This window comes from Cajanus cajan, chromosome 7 (assembly GCF_000230855.2).
Source record: "Cajanus cajan strain Asha chromosome 7, NIPB_CcT2T_4, whole genome shotgun sequence".
NCBI classification, from domain to species: Eukaryota; Viridiplantae; Streptophyta; class Magnoliopsida; order Fabales; family Fabaceae; genus Cajanus; species Cajanus cajan.
Genome location: NC_138523.1, coordinates 60128376 through 60156176, shown reverse-complemented (window position 1 = coordinate 60156176; position 27801 = coordinate 60128376). Strand labels below are relative to the sequence as shown.

Sequence of the window (27801 nt, the reverse complement as noted above, 5' to 3'; positions counted from 1 at the left end):
TTCTCTCTTTCTTCCGTTCATTTTGAACGGATTAAAAAACATGTGATCTTTGGGCCTCATGTGCTTTTTGTCAGAAACCAAAACAAATGGTGAAAATAATGCGTTTTACCATTTTTTCCGTGAACCCTTCCTCCACCATTCCACTTAAAGCATTAGAAAATGATTTCAAGAGATTATGATATTATTCACTTCCACATATAATAATAATAATAATATCATTGTTTATTATTATCATGCTTCGCTCATGCCTCTTCCTTCAATGTGCTGCCTTGCGTAAAAGCAACTATACTTTATTTGGTATGGCTAGGAAGAAGATAAACAAAAGCGTTTCGGACAACAAAAAGCACATGTAATAGCAACGTTACAAGACATATCAATTGAAGTAACCAGCACAATTATACGTAATTTATGCATCAAAAGAGATATTTCCATTGCAATTATGTAAAGTAAACTTTGTCTGTTGTGTACATTTCATGATTCTTACCTTAGCAAAATATGGTTGTTTCTTACAGCATCAGATTCCTCGAAATTTGTTAACCTTAACCTTAACTACTCCAATGACCATGTTTAGTGACATTTACATTCACGTTCTCTTTAATGCCTCTCAGCGCTTCAAACGCCAACCATTCCTCAAAGTCATCACAAAACCATGGGTTTGTTGTGGATGCCGACATCATGTGTTCACACATTGTTCCTCTTTTGTTGTGCATTCTTTGTTTCTCAAGCTCTTGGGGCCAGAATCTCACCGCCCCATAAGCCTCTTCCGTTCATTTGGCCTCTGCCTGCAAAATTCAGCTTCGGAAATCACTCTCTTTCTCTTGACCCTGCACTTTCTCTCTCTGGAAATGGTGCTGCCTCCGCCATTGTTCGCGATGCTTTTGCTAGATACAAAGGGATTTTGTTCAAGCATGGTGATAGGTTCAGTTTTCTCAGAACACTGAGGCCCGTCTATGATGTTTCCAAATTGAGCATCACTCTTCATTCCAACAGTGAGGAGGTGGGCCCTTTTCAATTTTCAATTTTTTTTTCTTTCCCTTTTCTGGGTTTTGATCAAGTTTTGATTTTGAGATTGGGAACTTGTGTTGCAGCTTCAACTTGGAGTGGATGAAAGCTACAATTTGTTCGTTTCATGGCCCCAGGTGCATTCTGGTGCTGGACAAGTCACAATTGAGGTGCGGTTTTGTTTTGAATTTTATGTCTATTTGTGGCAACTTGTATATGCCTAAGTTTGAAGTAATTTCCTTTTATATGCGTATTTTTTAGTTTAATGCCATAATTTTCTGTGATATGAACAAGTCAACCACTCCCTGAAAACTATTCTAAATTGCCACATACTAGCAATTGGAATATAGTCAACTCTTGTTGATTGAAGTGTTTTGTTTGTTGGGTATAACAAAGTGATTGATAAAGACTCTTATGCTGCTATACTTCACTTCTTATGGTTAATGACCGAAACAATTAAATTGCCATATGTGGTTCTTTTTTTTTAAAACAATTTAGTGGTAATTTTTTTGTGTTGTATTTATTGTAGGCAAATACTGTTTTTGGTGCATTGCGTGGATTAGAGGTATGTACAGAATTTACAACTCAATTCAGCTCAAACCATATGATTGGCAAAATCTGTAATTTGTTCTGCTCATTTCTCCTAGGCAACATGTCAGCAGTTTGAAAGAATACAGTTCTTGTTAATCCTGAACTGAGAAATTATGAACTAACATTTATAAGGCAGTAAGTTACTTAAATTAATTTTATTATATATAATTTTTTCCTTGAAAACAAAAACTGAACTATTATAGTTATATTGTTTCATGCGTTTTGGATATAGGAATGACTACCTTCTGAAAGATTGGGAAACTTAAAATTCCTTGAGTTGTGCATGACCAATTTCCTTTTCTCTTTTGTGATGCACCAGACATTCAGCCAGTTGTGTTCTTTTGATTATACAACTAAAACAGTACAAATATACAAGGCACCTTGGTCCATCCAAGATAAACCTAGATTTCCATACCGTGGCCTTATGTTGGGTGAGTCAAGATTTTGGAAATGAGACAAATCGATATTCTGAAAGTGTTTTTCTGCTATGATCCGAGTCTCTATGGATACTTATGTTGATTTTTTTTTTATTTACTTTGCAGATACATCAAGGCACTATTTACCAGTTGATGTAATTAAGCAGATAATTGAATCTATGTCCTACGCTAAACTTGTAAGATAAATGTCATTAGTTTATTTTCCTTTACCACTAGGCTGTTTTTGACAGTTGGAAACCAAAGAAATGTATCCTAATTCCTAACTAGCATATCGTGCTACTTTGTTTCATTTAATGCTTATATTAAAAAAATTGTTCATGGTAGAATGTTTTACATTGGCACATCATAGACGAGCAGTCATTTCCTCTGGAGGTACCTACTTATCCAAATTTGTGGAAAGGTTCATATACGAAGTGGGAACGTTACACAGTAGAGGATGCATATGAAATTGTCAAGTAAGATTATTTTATGATGAATGGTGATCAATTGATTCATGCCTTTTTTTAAAATTGTTACTTTCCAGTTACCAATTACCAGCTTGAAGTTGGCTTTCTTAATCTAACACGGACTAATACTATGTTCTCTTTTCATGTTTTAACTGGCCTCGATATGAAGCTTTTCCAAAATGAGAGGTGAGGTATCTTAAAATCCTTTTGAAGTTTCTGTTTCATAATATTGGGAACATTTTGAATTTTAGGCCATGATATTTTTTTGGGGGGGTCTCTGTTCCTTTTATGCCTTTCATCTTTCTCATTATCATTAAGTTAAGATAATGAGTATCTTCATGGTTTGTCACAGGAATAAATGTGATGGCGGAAGTGGATGTCCCTGGTCATGCAGCATCATGGTAAAGTATATGTCATGGTCATATTCTTTTGTTAAGTTGATAGTCTGGTAGCATTATAAATATATAATATTAATAATGACTTTAGAATGGGGCTACATGAAAACCCTTAAATTTCCAAGAGAAACTACGTGGACTATGTTCATAAAAACCTTTAAATAATGACTTGAAAATTAGTACGAAGTTATTAATTTTGAGACACAACGTGATATGTCCATGAAAAAAAGAACACTTAAATTTTCTTTTACTTTTACAATTAGTTATAGATGTTTCTTAGAAGAGATACTAATGTTTACTGTAGAAAAACTGAAACTTTCTAGCTATGGATTGAATGTGGCTATGTTATCGGATTCTTCTGCTTTGACATTAAGTTTTCAATTTTTTATTATTGCTGCTGGGAATTTATTATTTTTCCCCTTTACATATTTGTTTGGTCTGATTATGTCCTTGATGTCAGGTACTACTTTTGAAAAGTTTTATTTAAGCGTTGATCCATTTATTTTACAAATTTGGACTTGAGTGGTTGCTCAAACAATTTACTTTTTCTATTCACCGATACTATAGACCAGAAATATATTTAGGTTTATATTTTCTTCTTTTCTGTTTAGGGGTGTTGGATATCCTGATCTTTGGCCGTCATCCTCCTGTAGAGAGCCACTAGATGTTTCGAAGAAGTTTACTTTTGATGTTCTTTCTGGTATTCTAACAGGTTAAGTTCCTATAAAACATAATATATTTAACTTAAATCATCTTCTGCTCTATTACCTTGTCGCTTGCTCTATCTTGCAAAATTATCAGCATTATGGGGTTTGTCAAAACCATCCATCCCAAGTTATGCCCATATCTTTCCCCTAATATTATGCACACTGATGTCATAAATTAACTTTCTTTCCTTCTCCTTTTCTAAATTTTACAGATATGAGAAAAATATTCCCATTTGAGCTATTTCACTTGGGTGGTGATGAAGTGAATACAGGTTAGTATGCATGTCTTTATGCTTGCAGCTTGACCTAAAAGCTTAGGCTATTAACCAAGGGCATGAGAATCTTTTTATTGTTAGCACAACTTGAGATGAATAGTTACGTAGGTGATAGGACAAAGTTAAGATATAGTACTTTAGGCGCTTATGGTGTTGTTCTCTAATTAAACTGGAGTTTTATCTTTGTAATCGATGTATTGACCCTTTTTAATGCAACTTTCATCACATCGGGTACTTAAGTAAAATTCTAATTTTGATTGAAAGAAAAAACTAAAAGCACATAAGATACTGTACGTAAGTTTTGTCTATCACTATATTGTTAAAATGTAACAGTTCCCATATGACTGACTGCTTGTATCTATGCTAACTGATAATAAATTGCAATTTATTGTGACAGATTGCTGGACCAATACTACTCAAGTGAAGAAATGGTACAAATCTTAACCTATTATACTCGTTCATTGCATTATTTGATGATTTTTTTATTGCGGCATAGGATGGTAAAGGCATTGAATATCATGCTACGGGAAACTCGAAACTTAAAGGGTGAACTTCAACCTAGAACGTAGTTGTTTATATTCGTTCCTGAGGGTGACAAAATAATTCGAAGGCATTGCCATTGCTGTGTCCAACTCACTTCAGTTGTCATTCTTTGGATTCAATTAAAAATTGCAGGACTATTTGTTTGTGAAGCATGTAGAGGAATTTGTCCTCCCTTTGTTTACTTTTTTCAGCCACTCAATTTTTTGGTTTTGTACATTAAGATTAATTTGATTGCTTGTCATCAAGCACAATGTTCAGATGTGATTATATCTCCAATGCAGGCTTCGGAACCAGAACATGACTGCCAAAGATGCCTATCAATATTTTGTGCTGAAGGCTCAAAACATAGCTCTTACAAAAAATTGGAGTCCAGTAAACTGGTATAATCTGTGTATATAGCATCATCACATAACTCATTTATACCCTTAATATATCTAGGTTTCTCCCAGGTATTTTAAATGCCAACAATAACTTTCATGCATATTAAACAATACAACTTCTATATTATTTCCAACTGTGCGCCACTAAAATAATTATGAAACAATAGTTCTATTTACTATATCTTGCTCTTACATTGTTGACATGTTTTTTAGATTTGACTTTTTTATGCAACTTCTCAGGGAAGAAACCTTCAATACTTTTCCATCTAAGCTCCATCCACGGACTGTGGTGCATAACTGGTGAATTTCTGTCTAGGAAGTTTTATTTTTGTATGAGACTCAAAGATCTCAGTGTCAGAATAAAGTATTCCAATTAATTATTGTAGGTTGGGCCCTGGAGTTTGTCCAAAGGCTGTTGCAAAAGGCTTCAGGTGTATTTTCAGTAACCAAGGTGTATGGTATCTTGACCATCTAGATGTACCTTGGGATGTTGTATACACTGCTGAGCCACTAGAAGGAATACAAAAAGCTTCAGAACAAAAACTTGTACTTGGAGGAGAAGTCTGTATGTGGGGTGAGACTGCTGATACATCAGATGTTCAGCAAACAATATGGCCTCGAGCTGCAGCAGCAGCAGGTTAGCTACCTTATTCTTCTATTTAATGCAATGTTGTTCCTCATTCTTCTTGTATGATATAACCTTAGTTTTACTGCTTCAGCATATTCCTTGACTATTAAATATGCAATATCTGTTTTCCTAACTGCAATTCGTAGTTCTGAGTATGATCAGGCAGTTGCTTTCTACTTAATAGGGAATGACCATTGACCAACATACCTTGAGTACAATTAGTACTGTAAAATTGAGGGTCATTTTTTTAGTCTTGTAATTTGAAAAAATCTTATTGTAATCCTTTTGCTTAAATATTGTTAGTGAATTTTTTGTCAAATATTGTTATACAAAATCTACTTACTAATGTTCTTGGTGATAAAAACATCACATTAAACTTGGTTAAAATCATATATTATCATAATCAGTCACTATTAGTTAAGCTATTGATAGTCTAAGGGATTAAAATAAGATTTTTATGAAATTATAAGATGAAAAAAATCAATTTTAAATTTCAAAAACTAAACACAAATTTACTTTAAATTTAAGGGATTAAAAACATATTAAAGACTTAAATAAAATAGAAAGAGAAACAAAAGTTTCCCTCTTTCTCTTTCACCCAAAATTGAAGAAAAAGAATGCAAGCCATGTGAAGGGTTCTATTGCATGTTTGATGCACCATTACTTGAGGATTTAAAATATGATATGAGTATGTATGCTTAAAAGCATGTCAATCTTTTTAACTTATGTTAGGGTGCCTCTTCATTTGATCATGTAAAATTAAGTATTAGTTGTTTGACACAGAACGCTTGTGGAGTCAGAGAGATTCTACTTCAGGAAATGCTAACAAAATTGCATTGGCCCGGTTGCAATACTTCAGATGTCTCTTGAATAGACGAGGGGTTCCAGCTGCTCCTGTCACAAATTTTAATGCTAGAACTGCTCCTGTCGGTCCAGGCTCATGCTTTGATCAATAAACTTATCATATGCTTCATCTGCATTGCGAATGCAACTCATGTTTATTGTAATATTGTAAGTTATTGTTAAATTAAATAAATAACATTTGTTCACTTGTTTATCTGTTTCTAAATGCAAATTTGATGGGACTTGTGAATGTTCACTACCCAAGGTTAAGGAAAAGAAAAATTATATTAGATCGATAAAAACCTATTAACCAGTTTTAAAATTAAACATTAAGCATTAAACAAAGGTAAGTTGTTATGTTTGCGCATGTCATTATCAAATATTTTGCGTTGATTATTATTATTATTATTAAAAATTAGTTTTACTTACATAATAACTTGAAAATTTTTAATATCAACCTTTATTTCATTAGTTATTTACGAAATAATTTATTTTTTTAGTTAAAATTGCGTGTAAATTATAAAATACGATATTTATCTTCTTTGTTTATTAATTAATCCCAATTTGCCTTTCAAAAAAGAAAAACAATCCCAATTTAAGTAATCACGTTCCAACTTTAGTCATACTTCAAAATCAAATTATTTACACGATATTTTTGCTTATATTTAAAATCACGTAAAAAAAAATATCAGATACTATCTTTTATTATAATTATAAGTAATTTAACACAAATCATGGAGAAAAAAGTAATTAAATATATTATTTTTAACAATATTTAATTTTTTTTGTTAATCCCTCTGTTTTTCTATACAAAAAACAAACAATTAATTAATAAGTACCAAAAAAAAATTAAGATAGTTAATTTTATTACTAATATTATAAAATTATTTTTTATTAAAAAAATATTTGAATTTAATGATTTAATATTGATTAAACTTAGCCATACTAAACCTAATTCATGAAACAACCTTTTCCTCGTCATGAAAACAATCAGAGGAAGTAACAAAAAAGTTAAGCGCTTAATTAGTTGACAATATATTCTTTATATAACAGTTTGTTATTAATTGAAAAATACGTAATACTAAAGTAATGAAACAGTGAAAAATATACAGTACCATTAGAATTTGTTTTGCTACTAAAAGTTTAGGAGAAGCTCACTAGGACTAGAGCAATCTTCATGGTAAGGTTCTATGATATCGGATAATAAGGCTCATTTTAAATGCACTTAAGAACTCAAAATAATAAATTACTTAAAATAAATGAGCAGCATGTTCATGTATATATGGCAACAGAACAAGAATAATAACGTTGATTCAAAACATAAAAGAAAACAAAGCAGATAATAACATAGACCTAAGCTTTTAAGACACTATTTTAATGATCAGAAAACTAAAACATTTTAAATATCTAGGATCCCGTACTGTTCTTCAGAAAAGCACTTGTGAGCACCATCTTGGATTGCAGAGAAGCCTTGAGAATATTGATGCCCTGAAAACATGTTTATCAATACACAAAAAAAAGGGAAGTGAAACATGTTAAATTATTTATAAGCATAACATATATATACCTGATCCATCCCCAACTCAACCACTTTCTCTTCCAAGTCACAAACCTCTTTGATACTGAACTTGTTGAGTAAGGCAATACATGATATGGTTGACATAGGTTGAATGACTAAATCATTCATGATCATATAAGTAACAACTTCCTTCACATACCCATTTTTATCATTATTGGGAAATACATCTCCACCAACCTTGTTTCCAACATAAGATATTTCATGGCTCATAGTACTCAAACAGTTAGGACAATAAGTCTTATTATCACATGTCACATTATAACTACAGTGCCTTTGGCATGAATTTTCTTTTTGATCAACACTTTCATCATTTGGTTGCATGTAAGTGTCGCTCAGATTTTCAACACTTTGATAGAGATTGCCTATGCTTCCAACCATGTCATTCTTGTTTAAAAGCCTTGTGATGGTACTCAGAGGCAAGCAAAGCAAACTAAAGAGGAAATCTATTACCTCTTTTGATGCTTCACCGAACAGGACTCTCTCACTCTTTGAGTCTATCAGTAATTTCATCGTCAGATTGGCGGAACAAGAAGCCATGTTTGTTGGAAATATTTTCTGAAAATTATAGAAAAATTCAACCTTACAGAATCCCAAGATGAAAAATTGTCATAGAAATTCATAAAACATATCAATATATAGACTTATAATCAATTTAAAATTCCTAATAAATCTCACTCATTAACACTTATTTTGTTGAAATTATGTTAATTATTACTTATAAAAACAAAATATAAAATCTAAAATTGTATCAATAACAAATAATATCTTATTTGAAATGTATTCAAATTTAATGTCATAAATATGACCATATTTTTTTTTTTACAAGATAAATATAACAATGTTAAACAAACACAGAATGAAATATATATGTACCAGATTTATAGCTTATTTGATAAAAGTTAAAAAATGTTGTTTTTAGAACTTTTTTTTTATTTGAAATTACTCTTATTTTTAATAGAGGAATTCTAAAAAAGTTCATATCATGTATCCAAATTGTTGAAAAAATAATTCAAATTTTAAATAAATTGAGTGAATGAAAATTTAAGAAATTATTTTAAGAATTTGTAATTTTTATAATATTATTTAGATTTATAGATAGTTATTTTTTTTAATATCTTTTAGATATTTGTTTCTTATTTCTTTAATTAAGAAGATTATATGATTCAAAATTTGTAATACAGTTTTGTTCTATATATAAAGAGTCGATAAATAAAATTTGTGTGTATTTTATTTAAGATCTTTAGATATGTAAATAATCTTATTGAGTGAAGATGAGTGTTTTTCATCACAAACATATTCCTATTAATTTAATTATGTGTATAACCAAAACTATATATACACCATATAGATAACAAAGATAATAGAAAAAAAAATAGATTTTAAAAAGGGTAAGTTATTAGGTTTGCACTTCTAACATTCCACGACATCTTGAAATTGAATCGCATTTTATGAATATGATTTTTTGTCTTTTATATTTGAATCAACCTGATTCTTTTAAAGTAATGATTATTTTTAATTTTATGATATGCTTTTGAATTAATTTTTAAATGATTTAAAATGTAAAAAATTTGTAATATTAAATTTACTTATATGAAAATTATAAAATATAATTGACGTTTAAATTAAGGATAAAAAATATAGTGAAAATCATGTAAAATTGAATCTTATAAAGTTGTAAATAATATGAAATATTTTGTTTTTGAAAAATTCAATTTCATCAGGCTTATAACATATTTGATTTGAACTTTAACTGTAATTAATAATTTTTATATAAGTGAATCTTATGTAATAAGTTTCAAATTTTAAATTAGTCAAATAAGATTTAAAACCGAAAGACTAAATTGACTTGAATTTAGGAAATAAAATATCAAAATAAATATTTTAAAAAAAAATAAAAAACTAAAATAAATTTAAAAATAATATATATATATATATATATATATATATATATATATATATATATAATGGAACAATAATTAAACCCTATTTCTTCAATCAATAGAAGCCCATGCCAATAACAAAGACAATATTTAAAAATAAATAGACATTGACTTTAAGATCTTAAACTTCTGAATTATTTTTCTTCCTCTGCCTTAAAAATACTTGTCAAGACCATATTTGTTGTGAGTGAAGTTTTGAGCATGTTAAAAACCCTTAAGAAAAAAAATATTGAGCAAATAAGAAGTAAGATCGATTAGTAATATGTAGTGATGGAAAGACATTAATTTTTTTACACGTGTTATAAGAAAGTAATTGATATATATACAAGGTTGTCTATATATTTCATCATATCCTTTCCTCTTTTTAACATTCACACATTTTATGTGGATTATTAGCATATATTATTAAAATAAGTTTACTTATATAATAACGAGTCATTTTTCGATATCAACCTATATTTCATAGTTATTTACGTAATAATTTATTTTTTAGTTAAAATTGCATAAAAATTATAAAATATTATAGGCTTAATTCCATTTTTATTCCTCAAGTATTGTAATTGTGAAATTTTGATTTTTAAAGTTTTAATTGGATAATTTTAGTCTCTAAAAAATTGCAATTGTACGATTTCGGTCCTTCAAATTTTAATTGAACAATTTTAGTCTTTTAAATTTCATAATTGTGCAATTTTAGTCTCTTCCATTAAAAATTTAATAATTTTAATATATATATATATATTTATATATATTATTTTAAAATTATACAATTATTTGTCTATTCAAATTAACGCATTGTATAATTTTCTTCAATGTATCAATTGCAAATGATATATATTTATTATTAATAAATAAATATATATTATTAATAAATAAATAAAATTTATTTATTATTATTTTTATAATATTAATGATAAATATAATTTATTATTTATAAATATACTAACAATATTATTGATATTAATTTATTGTCTAGACAAATAATTGTATAATTTTAAAATATTGTATATATATTTATATTAAAATTATTAAATTTTTAATGGAAGAAGCTGAAATCGTACAATTATGATATTTGAGAGACTAAAATTGTTCAATTAAAAATTAAAGGACTAAAATCGCACAATTGCAATCTTTTAAAGAATAAAATTATCCAATTAAAACTTTGGAGATCAAAATTGCACAATTTCAATACTTGAGGGATCAAAAATATAATTAAGCCAATACTATATATTTATATTTTTTGTTTATTAATTAATCCGTGTTTAAGTTATCATGTTCTAACTTATATGTTATTGTTTACATAAAGACGAATGAGAAGTTGCAAGTTTTTTATAAAGAATAAGTCTTTTTGCCATTCGAGTATTTTGCATAGACTTTTTTTTTATTTATAATGAAAATAAGTTTATACAAGTCATATATTTAACCATCAAATTTTATTCTATAGTTTTTTACGTATTATTTTGATTTTGATTTTAAATTTCGTAAAAAGCATTTAAGATATAATATTTAATTTAGTTACTCCTTCACCTTCTAGGGGTTTATACAACAAACAAATGATTAATTCCCCAAGACCATTTAAAATAATTAACATAGTTAATTTCAACAATGACAGACAAAATAAAAATTCATTGCAAAAATTATATTTGAATTAAATGATTTTTTTTATCAGACGAGAGTTAAATAATTTAAATAATGGTTAAATATAACGATACTAAACCCCTAACCAGAGGGGAGTAGCAAAAGATTTAGCTCTTAATTAGTTGACTATTCTTTATACAAGAGTTGGTTATTAATTAAAAAATAGTTCTAAAAAGTAAAAACAATATTAAAAATACAGTACCACATCAAAATAATACATATGAACAAATTGTTTCAATATAACATAACACTGGATAATAAGGCTCACTTTAAATCCACTCAGAACTCAAAATAATAAATTACTTGAAATAAATTAGCAGCTTGTTCATCCATGGCAACAGAACAAGTACATAACATTGACTCAAAAACAAAAGAACACAAAGAAGATAATAACATAGTCCTAAGCTTTTCAATCAGCCAAAAAGCACCCTAAGCTTTTCATTCAGCAAAAAAAAACCTAAGCTTTCAAAACACCATATTACTGATATCTAGGATCCCGTAATGTTCTTCAGAAAAACACTTGTCAGCACCATCTTGGATTGGAGTGAAGCCTTGAGAATATTGACTCCCTGAAAATGCAGCAAGGAGGCATATTAACTATCGATATACAAAAAAGCACCAAGCAGCATGCAAAAATAAAAGTTCTCAAACACAGAAATGCGTACAAGTAAGACACCATTAATATTTAACCATAACAATACCTGAGTTATCCCCAACTCAACCACCTTTTCTTCCAGGGCACCAACCTCTTTGATATTGAACTTATTGAGTAAAGTGATACTTGAAATGGTAGACATGGGTTGGATGACTAAATCATCCATGACCATATAAGTAACAACTTCTTTCACATAGCCACTCTTACGAAATACATCTTCAGCAACCTTGTTACCAACATAACTTATTACCTTGCTCATAGCACAATTACACCGAGGACAACGAGTCTGGTTATCGCATGTAACATTATAACCACAGTTATTATAATTACCATTGTTTGGGCAAGTGTAGAATGAAGTTTCTAAGTTGTCATCGTCACAATCATTTTTCGAGGGAAGAAGGGCTGAGATTACGGGGGCTCGTGTCTTCAGGAGCACATCCTTGCATTGATTTGGTTGCATGTAAGTGTCACTCAGATTTTCAACACTTTGATAGAGATTGCCTAGGCATCCAACCATGCCATCCTTGCTTAAAAGCCTTATGACTGTGCTCAGAGGCAAGCGAAGCAAATTAAAGAGGAAATCTGTGACCTCTTTTGATGCTTCGGCGAACAAGACTTTCTGACGCTTCGAGTCGATGAGTAACTTCACGCTCAGTTTGGTGGAAGAGGAAGCCATGGTTAGAGCACCAATGTATATATGTATCAAACTTGATTAATTAAAATGTGAAGGATCGAAAACTATATACATATATATATATATTCCATAAGAGGCTATGTTGAACTATTGTACTAGTAAATTCATATATATTTATGGTAAGGTTGGAATTTGGAGGGGTACGCATTGATCGAGGCTTACTTTATCGCAAATAGGCTTTTTGGGTTCTCCATGCATGGTCATTAATTAATTAGCGTAACTGTCAACTTTTAAACTTCAGTATATGTAAGAGTTTGTCACAAATGTGAATTTTCTCTTTTGCATTTTCATTTCCTAGTTATTGCACTGTTAAATGTTATTATTATTTTTTAATCCATAATGCCTTTTTGTTTTTTCTTGACAAGGTGTCAATTTCCTCAAGGCTTCTCTGCAATCCAAGATGGTTCTGACAAATGTTTTTCTCAACAATCAGTTAGAAACTTAGGGTTTTCGTTTTTACGTTTTGATGTCTTCAGTTTTGAATTAATGTATGGCATTTTGGTTTTTAAGTTTCCGTTATGTATGAATAAAAAACAAAGTTTCTGGTCATGTATTTGTGATGAACTTAGATTTATCCTTTTAAGTGCAAGAGTTTAAAATTGCCTATAAAAATGTGTGGGTTTTGTGTCCTGTTGTTTTTGCATAGATTTATATCTCTCACGTTTTCAAATATATATGTAGTTTTTTTTTAATAGATCTTATTTCAACAATGCATTTGAGTCTCATTAGATGTTTGAATGATTTTAAACATGATATTCAACATATTAAAATGAGATTTTAAAAAATTGGGTATTTAATGTGATAGATATGGTATTTAAAAATAGGTATATATTTAATGTAATAAGTATTATATTTATGAGATTTAAAACTGGGTATTTAATAAACCGGAAATTGAAAAATATAATTACATATAAAAAATTTAAATAGTTACACGTTTATGATATTTTCACATTGAATTCTAAACCACTTTAGTGATTGATCAAATATATATACTCTTATTTTACCCCCTCTCGACAATGAGGATATGTATAAAGAATAATACTCTAGTAGTATAATTTTAAATATATTTTCTTCATGAGAACACATTTTTTTAATAAAATTTTTGGTCAAAATGCTCAATTTCAACTTTTATACTTAATGAATAATTTTAAGGTTAAATTGTTTTTTTTTCTCAACTTTTTAACATGTAATTCTGATCCCTTATTTTAAAATAGAAATACTTAATCTCTTTAATTTTAAAAATATGAAATTTATATTTATTATTAATATAACATCCGTAAATCGTTAAATTTTAATATTTAGACGAGATCTCTCACTACAAAGATACGATGTAGCTTATTTGTTTTCATTATATATTTTTTTAGTCTTTGGTGAAAGAATTAAAACTATATCATTTTATTTAATATATAATTATTAAAATCATGAATAAAAATATATGGAAAATAAAATGAAAATTGTGATCTTTTGATATATTAAAAATATATTTCATTCATGTATAAATTTTCTAGAGAAAAAATATCATACAATACATCCGATCAGAAACCATGTATATCTATATAATTTGTTAATTTTTACACTAACTACTTTAAACAATAAATACGGTCTTAATAACGTAAAACTTTACTGTGCATGAATCTTATAAAAGTATATATTTTTTACTGCTAGGTTAATGCCTAACTTATTCTTTCTTCATTTGCGCGTGGCGTTTGATTGGCTGAAAAGTTGATTACTGTAATTAAAATAATTACTGTAATTAATAAGGACGGAGAACCGAAAAGCTTAAAGTACTTTAATGGTATGAGTTAATTAATTCAATGCCATGGCTACACCTATAGGGACCCTCCAAATTCCAATGCTCATTACCCTAAATATTAATTCTTTCCTCATTCAATAATTTAACAACTCAGCAGTCCTCTCTCTCTATATAGTTCCCACTTTTCACATGCAAAGTTCATCATCAACTCATCACATAAAAATAAGTCGGAGATTGTTATCAAAAATGAAAAAAAGGTGAATGTGATTGTGGCATCATGTTCCACTAAACTGACCCTGAAATTAACCATAGATACAAAGCAAGAGAACTATTATATTTATACATGTACTTAACCATATGAGTTGATTATGATAGAAACAGTAATTACATTCATATTCATACATACAATTAAATTGCTTAGGGAGTGTATATTGATATTTTTCCTTTTAGAAACAAGATGTTTTTGGTGTTGATAAAGAAGAAAGGCAGAGATGAAATGCACTGGCACGATTATTAAAGTCACTCTCCTTCAATCATGCCTCAACTTCACTCGGACTAAACACAAATAAAGGCTCTCCACTTTTTAATTCATTTTATAGATCAAATTAGTGATAATTACGTTACCATAGATTCATGATAGTGCAAACGGTTACCTGTTGCCTAAGGAATATTTTCCTAAATGTAAAAAAAATAGTTACGATATTAATGCTGAAAAAAGTAGCGGTTAGGAGAATTTTTGACTGAAATATTATTATTTTTTTATAAAAAATACCTAAATAATACCTGTACCAATTTATTTATCCAAGTAGACCCTTTTACTGTTCGGGCTCAGACGGTTCTAGAGTTCTGTTTTAATTAGGGGTGAGCATTAAACCGAGACCCGATAAGTTCGATAAAAAATATTGTTTTTGAGTGGGTTCGGGCGGGTCTTATGGGTAAATCGAGTTAAAATTTTGATTTTATACGTATTATATTGGGCGAGTTCGGTTTTGAATTTTTAAACCCGCTAAAAATCGAACCCAACCGAAAATGAGATAAGTTTAAATTTTTATTACTTTTATATAACTAAACAACAATGGTCCAAACTTAAAAGTCTTTATTTCAAGTATAATATAGTCATCAATTTGTAACTTATTTTTTTCCTTTTTCTCATAACTTAGATATTTATTTTGTATTCTCCTTCCTCATTCAACTTCTCAACACACTAGTCAATTTTTAGAGTTATCTTTTTGCTTCTTTCTTTGTTTTTCTTTTCCATCTTCTTATCTCAATTTTGAGTACAACTTGTGCGACTATGATTTTTTATGGGTTTTGTAATCTAACTTTAGATTTCTTTTGCATGTAACAACTATGAATTTTGTTATCTTTTATTTTTGCTTCTTTAGTTTGTAAATGTTTCATCTACGAATCTACTTACACTATCTATTGTCACCTTCATTTTATTTTTATACACAATTTTAAAAATATTTGTTATCGTTTTAAGCTTCATTTTCGTTAAGATAAATTGGTCTACAAAAAAATTCAAACCTGATTGTACTCACCCGCTCAAATTCGAATCCGTTTTAACTCGAACCGCCTCAAATCGAAAGCTCAGTCGGTTGGATATGGGTCACATTTTTTCAAAGTCGATTTACAACGGGTTGGACATTTTTCACCCGAATCCGACCAAACTCACCCGTTACTCACCCCTAGTTTTAACACAACAGATGCAGAACGGGCTATTCTAGATGCAGAACGGACTTTTCTAGATGTAGAATTTACACATGCTCTAAATCCAAAAATGTAAAAAAAAAAAAAATATATATATATATATATATATATATATATATATATATATATATATAAAACGCTGCTCAGAACCAAATTCTGAGCATGAACAGTAAAAGAGTATACTTAGATAAATAAATTGGTAGAGATGTTATTCGAGTATTTTTTTAAAAAAAATAATATTTTAGTAAAAAATTCGCGGTTAGGAAGTGTTATAGTATACTTTAAAGATTCAAATAGGTAGAGCAGTGGAACACTTAACACGTGTCACTCCAACTACTCTAGGAGGGGCCTCAACGTAATTTAAAGGCTTATGATCCAGCTGTTTACACATTTACCAACGCCATCATAGGCAAGGAATTTACGAAAACGCCCCTTCTTTCATTTTTCCAGCTCTGCATGCATGCCAATGCCATGCCATCACAATTTCACAGCACACACTCGCTGTATTTCATTCTATACTATTATCATTATTATATACTATTATTCCCTTCCAAACAAAACCCAACTTTAAAAAAAAAAAAAAGCGAAGCTAAGAAGAAGAAGAAGAAGAATCGAAGAAGGGTCGAAAACTTAAAAGGAAGAAATTAAGGTATCGTATTCGTACGCCTTTTTTGACCGAGTCAACCCACGCGCCGCCACCTCACCACTCACAACTCACAACCACCTCCGCGGCGTTCAATACGTCGTCGTTTTTACCTCCACACAAGAAAAAAGGAGCTCGCGCTCTCAATTCGCCTGCGATCCGTTTCCAAATCTTCATCGGAGATGATGGTTTCCAGGGGACTGTTCGGCTGGTCCCCGCCGCACATACAGCCACTCACGCCCGTGTCCGAGGTGTCGGAGCCACCGGAGTCGCCGTCGCCGTACCTCGACCTCGGCGCCGAGACCTCCGCCTCGCAGCCGATGGAGGTCGAGGAGGAGATGGAGGAGGCCGACGAGATTGAGCCGCCGCCCGCCGCCGTGCCTTTCTCCCGCCTCTTCGCCTGCTCCGACCGCCTCGACTGGTTTCTCATGCTCGTCGGTTCCCTCGCCGCCGCCGCGCACGGCACCGCTCTCGTCGTTTACTTGCACTACTTCGCCAAGGTTCTCCGGGTCCCTCAGCAGGGTTCCGCGGAGGAGCAGTTTCACAGGTTCAAGGAGGTTAGCTTTCGTTTCCTTTTCTGTCGGAACCCTAGTTTTTGCTGTACGCAGCTTCTGGATTTTAATTAGCTTCTGTTAATTTGATTTAGCCTAACTTGTGAACTGAGATTAGTGAGATATATTAAATTATGGCCTTGGTTGCCGTGTAGTTTGAGGTAATTGAGCAATTAACTTTCATTCAAAACTGACCTGACTACACTGAGGAGCATAGCATAGTCCTTCCCCCTACTCCTATATTCCTCCATTTAACCTTTTGTAAGGGTTTTTTTTTGTTCTGGTCAGTGTAGCAAATGGATCGTCGAAGTCGTTAGGCCATGATCATACTTTGTTCAGGGTAACAAGTGTGCGCTTGTCCTCGGAAATTCGGAATTAACCTGTGTTTCAGTTATATTTTGCCTATCCTTTTGTAGTTATAAATTTACTTTGTTTATCGGGTTAGTCATCAATGATTTTATTACTTGAGCATTCGGATAGTGATGCTGGAAGTTGTTATTTTGCTTAGCATGAGTAAAAGTGTTAAGAGAATTTAGAGTGGGAGTCCAGGGAGAAGGATTGGGGGTGAGGAACTGAGACATGGAAGCTCCATTTAAAGAAGAATTTGCCTCTTTCATGAAGCCTGGCTTTTATGAGTGGGCCATCAGAGCCTGCCAGCCTGGTTTGTCCACCTGGTGATTGATGAGATTGAGGCAGGAACATGCCCCTTATTGGTTGGGTGTGAGACCTGGAGCTTCCATTAAAATAACTTCTTCTTCCCTCTTATGTGTTAAACTGTTAATTAAAAAAATGTGGACAGGAGAATTGTTGGATAGAAGTTTCATTGGGGTGATGTTAAAGGCAGGGCAATTTTTGTGCATAGGAAGGGATTTTAGGGTCATTTCTCTGGATATTTGTGTGTTGTGAACAGTAACTTTTGGTATATGGACGTTTGAAGGGTTTTGGGGAAAATTCAAACAAGGATTAATTAGTTTATTGATGGGATGAATTTTTTTTGCTATATAACATGGAAATTAAGTCTTGGGTAGAGTGCAAATCTCGAGAAACAATAGCTAAGAAGCAGAAGAAAATAAACCTAGGCATTTCACCTGGGGTTTGATTGCATAACACAAGCACCCAACTTCGAAGAGAACACCTTCATTTATTCATAAAATTGATTGATTATTCATTTCTCTTTTTGGGTGTTGTAAATACTCTATTAAGGAGAAAAACACTTCTCCAATAGGACCCCTATGACTTATCCTCCAAGGATAAGGAATAGTCCTAATATTATAAGGATTTAGACTTCCTACCATGATTGGAAAGTTATTAAATTAAAGCCCAATATCATCTAGAAAATTACCAAAAATAGATCTTGCATAGAAAAAATTCAAAATTTAACAATTATGATATGACCATGTATGATTATGATATTTGGAATATTACAATTATCGTTGCAAATGTTAAGTTAGTAATATTATAGCAAGGCAATCTGACCTTTAAACTTGGGCTTTCGTGATGCTAGTGAGTCTTGCATAAACTAGCACTCAACTTTTTACAAATACATAACTATTGTGAGCAGGTGCACAGACAATAATTATATAGAATAAAAATAGTTATATCATATGGCATGGGTTGACCCATAATCAATGAACAATTGGTTTGTGTTTTAAACCAGCTTCAAACAGGGAACTGAAGAGTATAGCTGTTCATTTTTCTGCTGGTTAATTTAGTGGTTGAACCATATGACATCACGACTACATATTTATTTATTTTCAAGGCACATAGTTTGTAAACCAGTCATGAAAAATGGACTTAAATGCTTATTTACCCTTGTTTCTTCTGCAGCTTGCTTTAACCATTGTTTATATTGCTGGGGGAGTTTTTGCTGCTGGTTGGATTGGTAAATTATTTATAAGGAATGTTTCTTATTAGATGTTAAATTTAAGTTTCCTGCAATATTAATTTTTCTTGTTTAACAGAGGTTTCATGTTGGATTCTTACTGGAGAACGGCAGACTGCGGTCATCAGATCAAAATATGTCCAAGTATTACTTAACCAAGATATGAGTTTTTTTGACACTTACGGAAATAATGGAGATATTGTGAGTCAAGTATTGAGTGATGTGCTGCTCATTCAATCTGCTCTCAGTGAAAAGGTATGTTGGGCTCTTCTTGGGTGTATATTCACTCCTTTGTAAATTTGTTATTCTTTCCAGATATATTCTTTTAAATTTGTTATTATTTCCTGATAATATTGGAAAAGCGTGTTGTGCTCTTCTTGTGTGTATATTTACTTTGTAAATTTGTATTGACTTTTGATGATACAGGTTGGGAATTATATTCATAATATGGCAACGTTCTTCAGTGGTCTTGTTATTGCTTTTATCAATTGTTGGCAGATTGCATTGATAACACTAGCTACAGGTCCATTTATTGTGGCTGCAGGAGGAATATCAAATATATTCCTCCACAGGCTTGCTGAGAATATTCAAGATGCATATGCTGAAGCAGCCAGCATTGCTGAACAGGTTATTTGTTGTTAATTTTTATTCATCCTTGCATTGAACCGTGAATGCTTTATACATAGATTCAATTCAACAGTGGATTTCGGTTATTTTTAATTTTACTAAACGCCAAAAGAAAGAAAATATTTAAATCTGTTCGAAAGTCTTTCATATCATGTATATGATTCTGTATCTTTCCTTGTAATATTATTCATCCAGTAAGTTTGGTTCAATTCAGGGCATGTAGATGGAAGTTTTGTAGAAGGTCTTCGATAGAATTAAATTTTATATTTTTCTTTACCATATTATAGAAATAAGACTTGCTTGAGATGACTGTTACTTAGATGGTGCCTATTTTTTGATAGAAAGAGAGTTTTGCCAGAATCGAAGAGAAAAAAATACAACTAGGGGGAGGACAAGGTATTCTTCTAAAAAGAAAATTATATTGCAGCAAGGTTGCCCTATCTTTTTGCATATTAGCAACTTCCTTCAAGCAGACATGATCATAATAATGCCAAAGAGAAGTCAGATCATATGCTAAACACTCTCAAACATGCTAGCATTCTGCTGCAACTAAGTAGTGGAAGGCTGGAAGCTGTGTTTTTCTGACTGCATGTCGAGGGTTGATCATTGTGATCTTTTGTTCATTCAAATAGGAATTGAAAACTAAGTCACAATTTGTGAAATGGTAGCTGTGAAATAAAATGCTTCTAGATTTCTAATTGTAATTGTCTGTTTGTACTTATGGTCTATGGATGAGCTGTTGCAAATTCATTCATCTAAGAGTTATTTATATCTGTGGTTCATGCTTCTATCTGTGTTCCTGCTTCATTGGATCCATATTTAGTTGTTTATATGGAGCAGTTTTGAGGTTTACTTTATGGTTGGAAGGGAATGAATATGATTGTCTTGATTTCTTTATTTATCTGAAAGTATGGAGAAGCTGCTCATTTATCTCTGTTTCTTTGCTTGAATGGTTTGAATTTGGTGAAGTGGAAAGAATGGTAAATTTCTCATTATTTGATGAATCATTTTAGTGCCATCAGTTCTGAATGTGTATAATTTCTGGTGAAGCAGGCAGTTTCCTATATAAGGACCTTGTATGCCTTTACAAATGAAACATTGGCTAAATATTCATATGCAACATCACTGCAAGCTACTCTTAGATATGGTATATTAATAAGCCTTGTTCAAGGGCTTGGTCTTGGTTTTACGTATGGGCTTGCAATATGTTCTTGTGCATTACAACTCTGGGTTGGAAGGCTCTTGGTTATTCATGAAAAAGCTCATGGTGGTGAAATTATAACAGCTCTGTTTGCTGTGATTCTAAGTGGCTTGTGAGCATCATTCCCAACTTCTTTTTTTTTTTTTTTTTTTTTTTGGTCTTTATTTGTTTTATACTTTTCTTACAATTTTGTTAATTTGATTTAGGGGATTGAATCAAGCAGCGACAAATTTCTACTCATTTGATCAAGGGCGAATAGCTGCCTATAGACTATTTGAGATGATAAGTCGATCACCATCATCTTTTAATCATGATGGCAGTGCTCCAGCTTCTGTGCAAGGAAATATAGAGTTTCGGAATGTTTACTTCAGTTATCTTTCTCGCCCTGAAATCCCTATCTTGAGTGGGTTTTATCTCACTGTTCCTGCTAAAAAAGCTGTGGCACTCGTTGGCAGAAATGGCTCTGGAAAAAGTAGTATTATTCCCCTCATGGAGAGGTTCTATGATCCAACATTAGGTAATTGTTTTCCACTTGATTGTGCATATCTATTCTATATTCTCATCTAAAGAGCTTTATAAGCCATTTCAGATTTAAATCAATTTACCAATCTGTGGTTCAGGGGAAGTTCTTTTAGATGGTGAAAATATCAAGAATATGAAACTGGAATGGCTAAGGAGCCAAATAGGACTGGTCACCCAGGAACCTGCTTTGCTCAGTTTGAGTATAAGAGACAACATTGCTTATGGGAGAGATACCACCATGGATCAAATTGAAGAGGCTGCTAAAATAGCTCATGCACACACCTTTATCAGCTCATTAGATAAAGGTTATGACACACAGGTGAGGCTTGGGTGACATGTTCATATGAAGTCTATGTTTTTTTTGGTTTGTTTTTTCAATTATATCCTTTTTGGTGGAAATATCTTATCACCTAAAATGGGGCTTCTGTCTTTCAGGTTGGCAGGGCTGGTCTAGCTTTGACAGAAGAGCAGAAAATAAAACTTTCTATTGCAAGAGCTGTGCTTTTAAATCCATCTATTCTTCTGCTTGATGAGGTTACTGGTGGACTTGATTTTGAGGCTGAGAGGTCTGTTCAGGAGGCTCTGGATCTCCTCATGTTGGGACGCTCGACGATAATAATTGCTCGAAGGCTTAGTCTTATAAAGAATGCTGATTATATAGCTGTTATGGAGGATGGTCAACTTGTTGAAATGGGTACTCATGATGAGTTACTGACCCTGGATGGATTATATGCAGAGCTTCTTCGATGTGAAGAGGCTACAAAACTTCCCAAAAGGTTTGATACTGCCTCAAATCATGATTCCACTTTTTTCATGCTGTCTGTTTTTGGAGAATATAATATGGCTCTTTTTAAATACAAATATCGTGATGGTTGAGCAGTGTTATCAAATGGCCGTTATGGCGGTGCCATAACGGTATGGCGGCCATCGCCGCGATCCGTTATGGTCGTTTGGCCTATGTATGGTGGGGATCCACCATTTTGAATATGGCGGCCGTTACGGTGGTAATGGCATGGCGGTCCAAGGCATCCTTGGCGGTCATGGCATCGTTGTGGACCTTTTTTCTTTCTTTATTTTTTTCTTTTCATTTTTCCGGATTGGGCCCGGATTTCCAGGTTGGGTGACCCGTGACCCAGTAACTTAATGTTGCAAAATAGGGTTGCCGCAGAAACCCTAATGCACATTCCCTCTCCTCTGTGCAACACGCCCTCTCCTCCGACGCAGCTGCCACCGTTGCCTCCGGTGCGGCCACCACCGTCGCCTCCGGCGCGACTTTCTTCTTCCTCCGGTGCCGACTTTCTTCTTCCTCCGACGCGACTTTCTTCTTCCTCCACGCGCGACTTTCTTCTTCCTCCGGGGCAGCTTTCTTCTTCCTCCGGCTGTCATTGTGTTTTGCTATTTTTTAACATTGTTTCTTTGTTTTCATGGCTATTTAATCCTTTTGTTGGTTAGGAATTTATGTTTTTTTATGTTGTCTATCACTAGATTATGAATGTCATGAATTTTAGATTGTTATATTGTTGGTTTTAATATGTGCTTGTTATTTTTCTGTTTTTGCATCATATTTTATTTATATATATATATATATATATATATATATTTTTGTTTTTTTGTCCGCCATGATGTCTGCCATAGACCGACCATCGCATCTGCCATGGCAATATGACACTTAAAGGTCCTTGCTGCCATCCGCCGTATAACCTTACTGATAACCTTGTGGTTGAGATGGCAATAGTCTGTTAAGAAAATGATTTACCATAATAATAAACTAATAATCGTTACAGTGTGTTTGAAGTGGCAATGTTTACTGTTCTTTATAATTTGCAAGATTTCATCATTTTCTTTAGAAATGAACTACATGTTTACTGTTTTTTTTAGAATAATAAACTAAAAATCATTACACTAAGGTTGTAGTGGCAATGTTTACTGTTTTTTATAATTTGCATGATTTCACCATTTGCACGTAGAAAATAACTTTGTTCATCATCCAGGATGCCTGTTCGAAACTACAAGGAGACTGCAACTTTCCAAATTGAGAAAGATTCTTCAGAAAGTCATAGCTTCAAAGAACCTTCATCTCCTAAAATGAGAAAGTCACCCTCTCTGCAAAGAGTTTCTGCTGTATTTCGGCCAGATGGCTTCTTTAACTCACAAGAATCACCAAAAGTTCGGAGCCCACCATCTGAGAAGATGATAGAAAATGGCCAGTCTTTAGATTCAGCTGATAAGGAGCCATCAATAAAAAGGCAAGATAGTTTTGAAATGAGACTACCAGAGTTACCTAAGATTGATGTTCAGTGTGTGCATCGACAAGCATCAAATGGTTCTGACCCGGAATCCCCTGTTTCACCTCTTTTAACGTCTGATCCTAAAAATGAACGCTCCCATTCACAGACTTTTAGCAGGCCTGATAGTCATTCTGACGATCTTTCAGTGAAAATGAGTGAAACAAAGGATGCAAGGCATCGGAAACAACCCTCAATTTGGAGGCTAGCAGAGCTTAGTTTTGCAGAGTGGCTTTATGCTGTGTTAGGAAGCACAGGTGCTGCTATCTTTGGTTCTTTCAATCCCCTTCTTGCTTATGTTATTGGCCTTGTGGTTACAGATTACTATAAAATTGATGATGCTCATCACTTACGAAGGGAGATAGACAAATGGTGCTTGATCATTGCCTGCATGGGTATTGTGACAGTTGTTGCCAACTTTTTACAGCATTTCTACTTTGGTATTATGGGGGAGAAAATGACAGAAAGAGTTAGGAGAATGATGTTCTCAGGTGCGTAGATTTGAAGTATTATTTTGAAAAAAAAAAAGATTAAAAAAAATTGGACATCTGAACTGTACTTAACCTGTTTACATAACATCGCAGCCATGCTACGCAATGAAACTGGATGGTTTGATGAAGAGGAAAATAGTGCTGACAATTTATCCATGCGCTTGGCCAATGATGCTACATTTGTGCGAGCGGCTTTCAGTAACCGACTTTCCATATTTATACAGGACAGTGCTGCAATTATTGTTGCTTTTCTCATAGGTGTTTTGCTGCACTGGCGATTAGCACTCGTGGCTTTAGCAACACTTCCAGTTCTCTGTGTTTCTGCTGTTGCCCAGGTTTGCACCTGCTCTTCTGATTTTGCAATGTAATTTTTTCAGGTGGTTGGGTTGAGCTTGTATTTCTATTTCATTTCAACATAATCTGTAAAAAATTATACCTCTTCCAAATTCAGTGCTTTTGAAATTCAAAAAAATAAAATAATAAACCAAGCCTTTTCCCAGCAGGTGGGGATCGTTTTTCAAGTCAAATGAAAAATGGAATGTGGATGCTTATCCTAAATTGTGCTATTTTCTAAACATATGTTGGTGTCCTTTTTCTTTTTTCATTTATTGCATTCATTAGAAGCTAAGTTAGGTGAATACTTACTGGTGAGTATGACCAATTAGTATAATTTGCGTCTTCTATGCCTCATGAATGATGTTGAAGAGAATACCAAATCCAAAAGCCTTGATTGAAATGTCTAAAAGGAAAGGCTGAAAAAGGAAAAAAGGCAGTTTCACTCATGTGTATCAGTGCATTTCTCTACCACTCTTTCATATAATTCATTTGTGTCTATTTCACTGTGAAATTAAGAACAATGACGCATGCATCTTGAATGACGAATACTAAATGCACATTCAGTTTTGATTGTTTTAACAAATTTGATATTGAAATTGCCCGTGGTAATTACAGTTATAATTTGTATTGTATCTTTTCATGTTTAAGTTATCAATTGTCTGTAATTAGTGTAATTTGGAAGTGTCTTTGCTAATTCTATTCTTCAAGAGATTTATTATTTCTCCTTTGGAAATCAAACTTCTGTTGCATTTTATCACCTTGCAGGATCAAGGATACCATGATTTAATGCTATTATATCTCTTTTTATGGGGGGTTTCATTTTCATTTATGCAAATTCTTCTTTATGTCAATTTATGATTAATTTTAATTACTAAAATTAATGGGCCTGATTTTGCTATGTGAATGACCAATAATGCTGACTAAGAATGACAATTTTTTTTTATTAATTTGCTTTTAAGAATTGCATAATGCATGTGTTAAGGCTGTCTCCTTGATCTTGCAGAAATTGTGGCTTGCTGGATTTTCAAAGGGCATACAGGAAATGCACAGAAAGGCATCTTTGGTTCTTGAAGATGCAGTTAGAAATATTTACACTGTTGTTGCATTCTGTGCTGGTAACAAGGTGATGGAACTGTATCAGTTGCAGTTAAATAAAATATTTAAGCAAAGCTTTCTTCATGGAGTGGCCATTGGTTTTGCATTTGGCTTTTCACAGTTTCTGCTTTTTGCTTGTAATGCCCTTCTACTTTGGTACACTGCAATATGTGTAAAAAAGAGCTATGTTGATCCACCTACTGCTCTGAAGGAGTACATGGTTTTCTCATTTGCTACATTTGCCCTTGTGGAGCCTTTTGGATTGGCTCCTTACATACTTAAGCGACGTAAATCTCTCATGTCAGTGTTTGAAATTATAGATCGTGTGCCTAAAATTGATCCTGATGATAGCTCAGCTCTGAAGCCACCCAATGTATATGGAAGCATCGAGTTGAAAAATGTTGATTTTTGTTATCCTTCTCGACCAGAAGTGTTGGTATTAAGCAATTTTAGTCTTAAAGTAAATGGAGGACATACAATTGCTGTAGTGGGGGTGTCGGGGTCAGGGAAGAGCACAATAATATCTTTGATTGAGAGATTCTATGATCCAGTTGCTGGCCAAGTTTTGCTAGATGGGAGGGATTTGAAACTATATAATTTGAGATGGTTGAGGAGCCACCTTGGTCTGGTTCAGCAGGAACCAATTATCTTCTCAACGACCATAAGGGAAAACATCATATATGCCAGGCATAACGCCAGTGAAGCTGAAATGAAAGAGGCTGCAAGAATAGCAAATGCTCATCATTTCATTAGTAGCTTGCCTCATGGTTATGACACTCATGTGGGGATGAGAGGTGTTGACTTAACTCCAGGACAAAAACAGAGAATTGCAATCGCAAGGGTAGTGCTTAAAAATGCTCCTATTTTGTTGTTGGATGAAGCTAGTTCATCAATTGAATCTGAGTCAAGCCGAGTGGTGCAAGAGGCTCTAGACACCCTAATAATGGGAAACAGGACCACTATTTTAATAGCACACAGAGCTGCAATGATGAGGCATGTGGACAACATAGTAGTTCTTAATGGAGGACGGATAGTGGAGGAGGGGACCCATGATACATTGGTGGCAAAAAATGGTCTATATGTCCGATTGATGCAACCTCATTTTGGTAAGGCTTTGCGTCAGCATCGGCTTGTGTAGAATGGGAGTATCAATGTTATGTGAGTAGTTGCAACTAATGTTGATTCATAAGAATTGTTTCTTATACTACTCGAGTTGAATGACTGATGATTGCTATTTGCTGCACCTGATGGAATGTTCCAATGTCAGGTGGAGGCTTGGATGTAGCAAGAAAGGGAGTATTGGTAGGCATAGGGAAGAGTGTACTGTAGCAGGGATAGTGTAGAATTTAAAGATAGGAACTTGGTTGGTTTGAAGTATTGAAGCTGTGGATGCATATTCTTTTGGAGGCAAGCAGTTTAGAGTCTACACTGACGGTGTTGTCTCCACAGTATATTGATTTGTTTTACTAAAGAGATGAAGGCGGCGGAATCAACACTAATTCAGCTGAGTTACTCTTATGGACTTCCTTTTCACTCTTCCTTCCTGTCTCTCAAGCGTGGATGATGAACCTGTTCACTACTGTAGTTCTTTTTCTTCATTTGTGAAAATTGTAGAAAATGCAGTCTCAAGGTGTTGTATTGTAAAACCTCTGTATATACATAGCGATAGTTTAGAAGCAATTCCTTTTAGTGCTTGAATTACACGAGTTCTCTAGGTTTTTTGTCCTCAGTAAATTTCCACGTGTATTTTGTCAAGTAGTTTGAAACATTCTTATAGTTTTTTTTAATTAATTTGCTATTTTGTTTTGAACTTTTCTACTTCTATCAAGTTATAACCAGACAAGTGAGTGTGGAGAATTACACTACATTATTCCGTCCAGAAATGTGAAATTTACACAGCTTTTAATTACATGCTTCACGTCCAATCTTCGGTTCCACATTTCTTGGGCAGTATC

At 32.8% G+C, this 27801-nt stretch overlaps 4 protein-coding genes across 6 annotated transcripts in view; 2 read left to right on the top strand and 2 right to left on the bottom strand.

Annotated features, from left to right (window-relative positions):
* The window catches only part of LOC109792210 (uncharacterized), a 45418-nt gene extending 37014 nt beyond the window's left edge, over positions 1–8404 (bottom strand). Inside the window, exons 1-2 of the mRNA XM_083060380.1 lie at positions 7815–8404; positions 7669–7735 (exon numbers count right to left, since the gene is read on the bottom strand). Coding sequence (XP_082916506.1) covers positions 7669–7735; positions 7815–8363 — 616 coding nt within the window. The 5' untranslated portion in view covers positions 8364–8404. The remainder of the gene's footprint in view (positions 1–7668; positions 7736–7814) is intronic.
* Positions 246–6459, top strand: LOC109792179 (beta-hexosaminidase 1). 2 transcript variants are annotated; one of them, XM_029270707.2, is made up of 16 exons: positions 246–441; positions 609–997; positions 1089–1172; positions 1532–1567; positions 1913–2024; positions 2136–2206; positions 2355–2485; positions 2646–2662; positions 2829–2877; positions 3483–3583; positions 3791–3850; positions 4251–4284; positions 4678–4776; positions 5017–5076; positions 5163–5413; positions 6188–6459. In XM_029270707.2, the coding sequence occupies exons 2-16, from the start codon at positions 650–652 to the stop codon at positions 6358–6360; spliced, it is 1626 nt and encodes a 541-aa protein (XP_029126540.1). In that variant the 5' UTR covers positions 246–441; positions 609–649; the 3' UTR covers positions 6361–6459. The 2 variants fall into 2 exon arrangements, with proteins under 2 accessions (XP_029126540.1, XP_082916504.1); XM_083060378.1 differs by lacking the exon at positions 246–441 and having other exon boundaries at positions 535–997.
* A 3462-nt stretch (positions 8405–11866) lies between the features above and the next one.
* Positions 11867–12732, bottom strand: LOC109813618 (uncharacterized). Its single transcript, XM_083061045.1, has 2 exons — positions 12103–12732; positions 11867–11998 (listed from the first exon to the last, which is right to left on the bottom strand). Exons 1-2 carry the CDS (start codon positions 12730–12732, stop codon positions 11867–11869), a joined length of 762 nt encoding a protein of 253 aa, XP_082917171.1.
* A 3976-nt stretch (positions 12733–16708) lies between these two features.
* Positions 16709–27755, top strand: LOC109795230 (ABC transporter B family member 20). Of its 2 annotated transcripts, XM_083060374.1 has the most exons (12): positions 16709–17413; positions 19235–19289; positions 19369–19544; positions 19716–19916; positions 20970–21229; positions 21324–21634; positions 21738–21958; positions 22075–22415; positions 23631–24415; positions 24509–24750; positions 25755–27004; positions 27114–27755. In XM_083060374.1, exons 1-11 carry the CDS (start codon positions 17039–17041, stop codon positions 26982–26984), a joined length of 4197 nt encoding a protein of 1398 aa, XP_082916500.1. In that variant the 5' UTR covers positions 16709–17038; the 3' UTR covers positions 26985–27004; positions 27114–27755. The 2 variants fall into 2 exon arrangements, with proteins under 2 accessions (XP_082916500.1, XP_082916499.1); XM_083060373.1 differs by having other exon boundaries at positions 25755–27755.
* The last annotated feature ends 46 nt before the right edge of the window (positions 27756–27801 follow it).

Bases quoted from the DNA above. Each gene is read 5' to 3' on its own strand.
- LOC109795230 (XM_083060374.1), top strand. From the start codon at position 17,039: ATGATGGTTTCCAGGGGACTGTTCGGCTGGTCCCCGCCGCACATACAG. The intron at 19,545-19,715 runs GTATGTTGGGCT...TTGATGATACAG, and splicing joins AATCTGCTCTCAGTGAAAAG to GTTGGGAATTATATTCATAA. The intron at 21,230-21,323 runs GTGAGCATCATT...AATTTGATTTAG, and splicing joins GCTGTGATTCTAAGTGGCTT to GGGATTGAATCAAGCAGCGA.
- LOC109813618 (XM_083061045.1), bottom strand. From the start codon at position 12,732: ATGGCTTCCTCTTCCACCAAACTGAGCGTGAAGTTACTCATCGACTCG. The intron at 11,999-12,102 runs GTATTGTTATGG...GTATATCGATAG, and splicing joins TTGAGTTGGGGATAACTCAG to TTAATATGCCTCCTTGCTGC.
- LOC109792179 (XM_029270707.2), top strand. From the start codon at position 650: ATGGGTTTGTTGTGGATGCCGACATCATGTGTTCACACATTGTTCCTC. The intron at 2,025-2,135 runs GTGAGTCAAGAT...TTTACTTTGCAG, and splicing joins ATACCGTGGCCTTATGTTGG to ATACATCAAGGCACTATTTA. The intron at 4,285-4,677 runs GTACAAATCTTA...TCTCCAATGCAG, and splicing joins ACTACTCAAGTGAAGAAATG to GCTTCGGAACCAGAACATGA.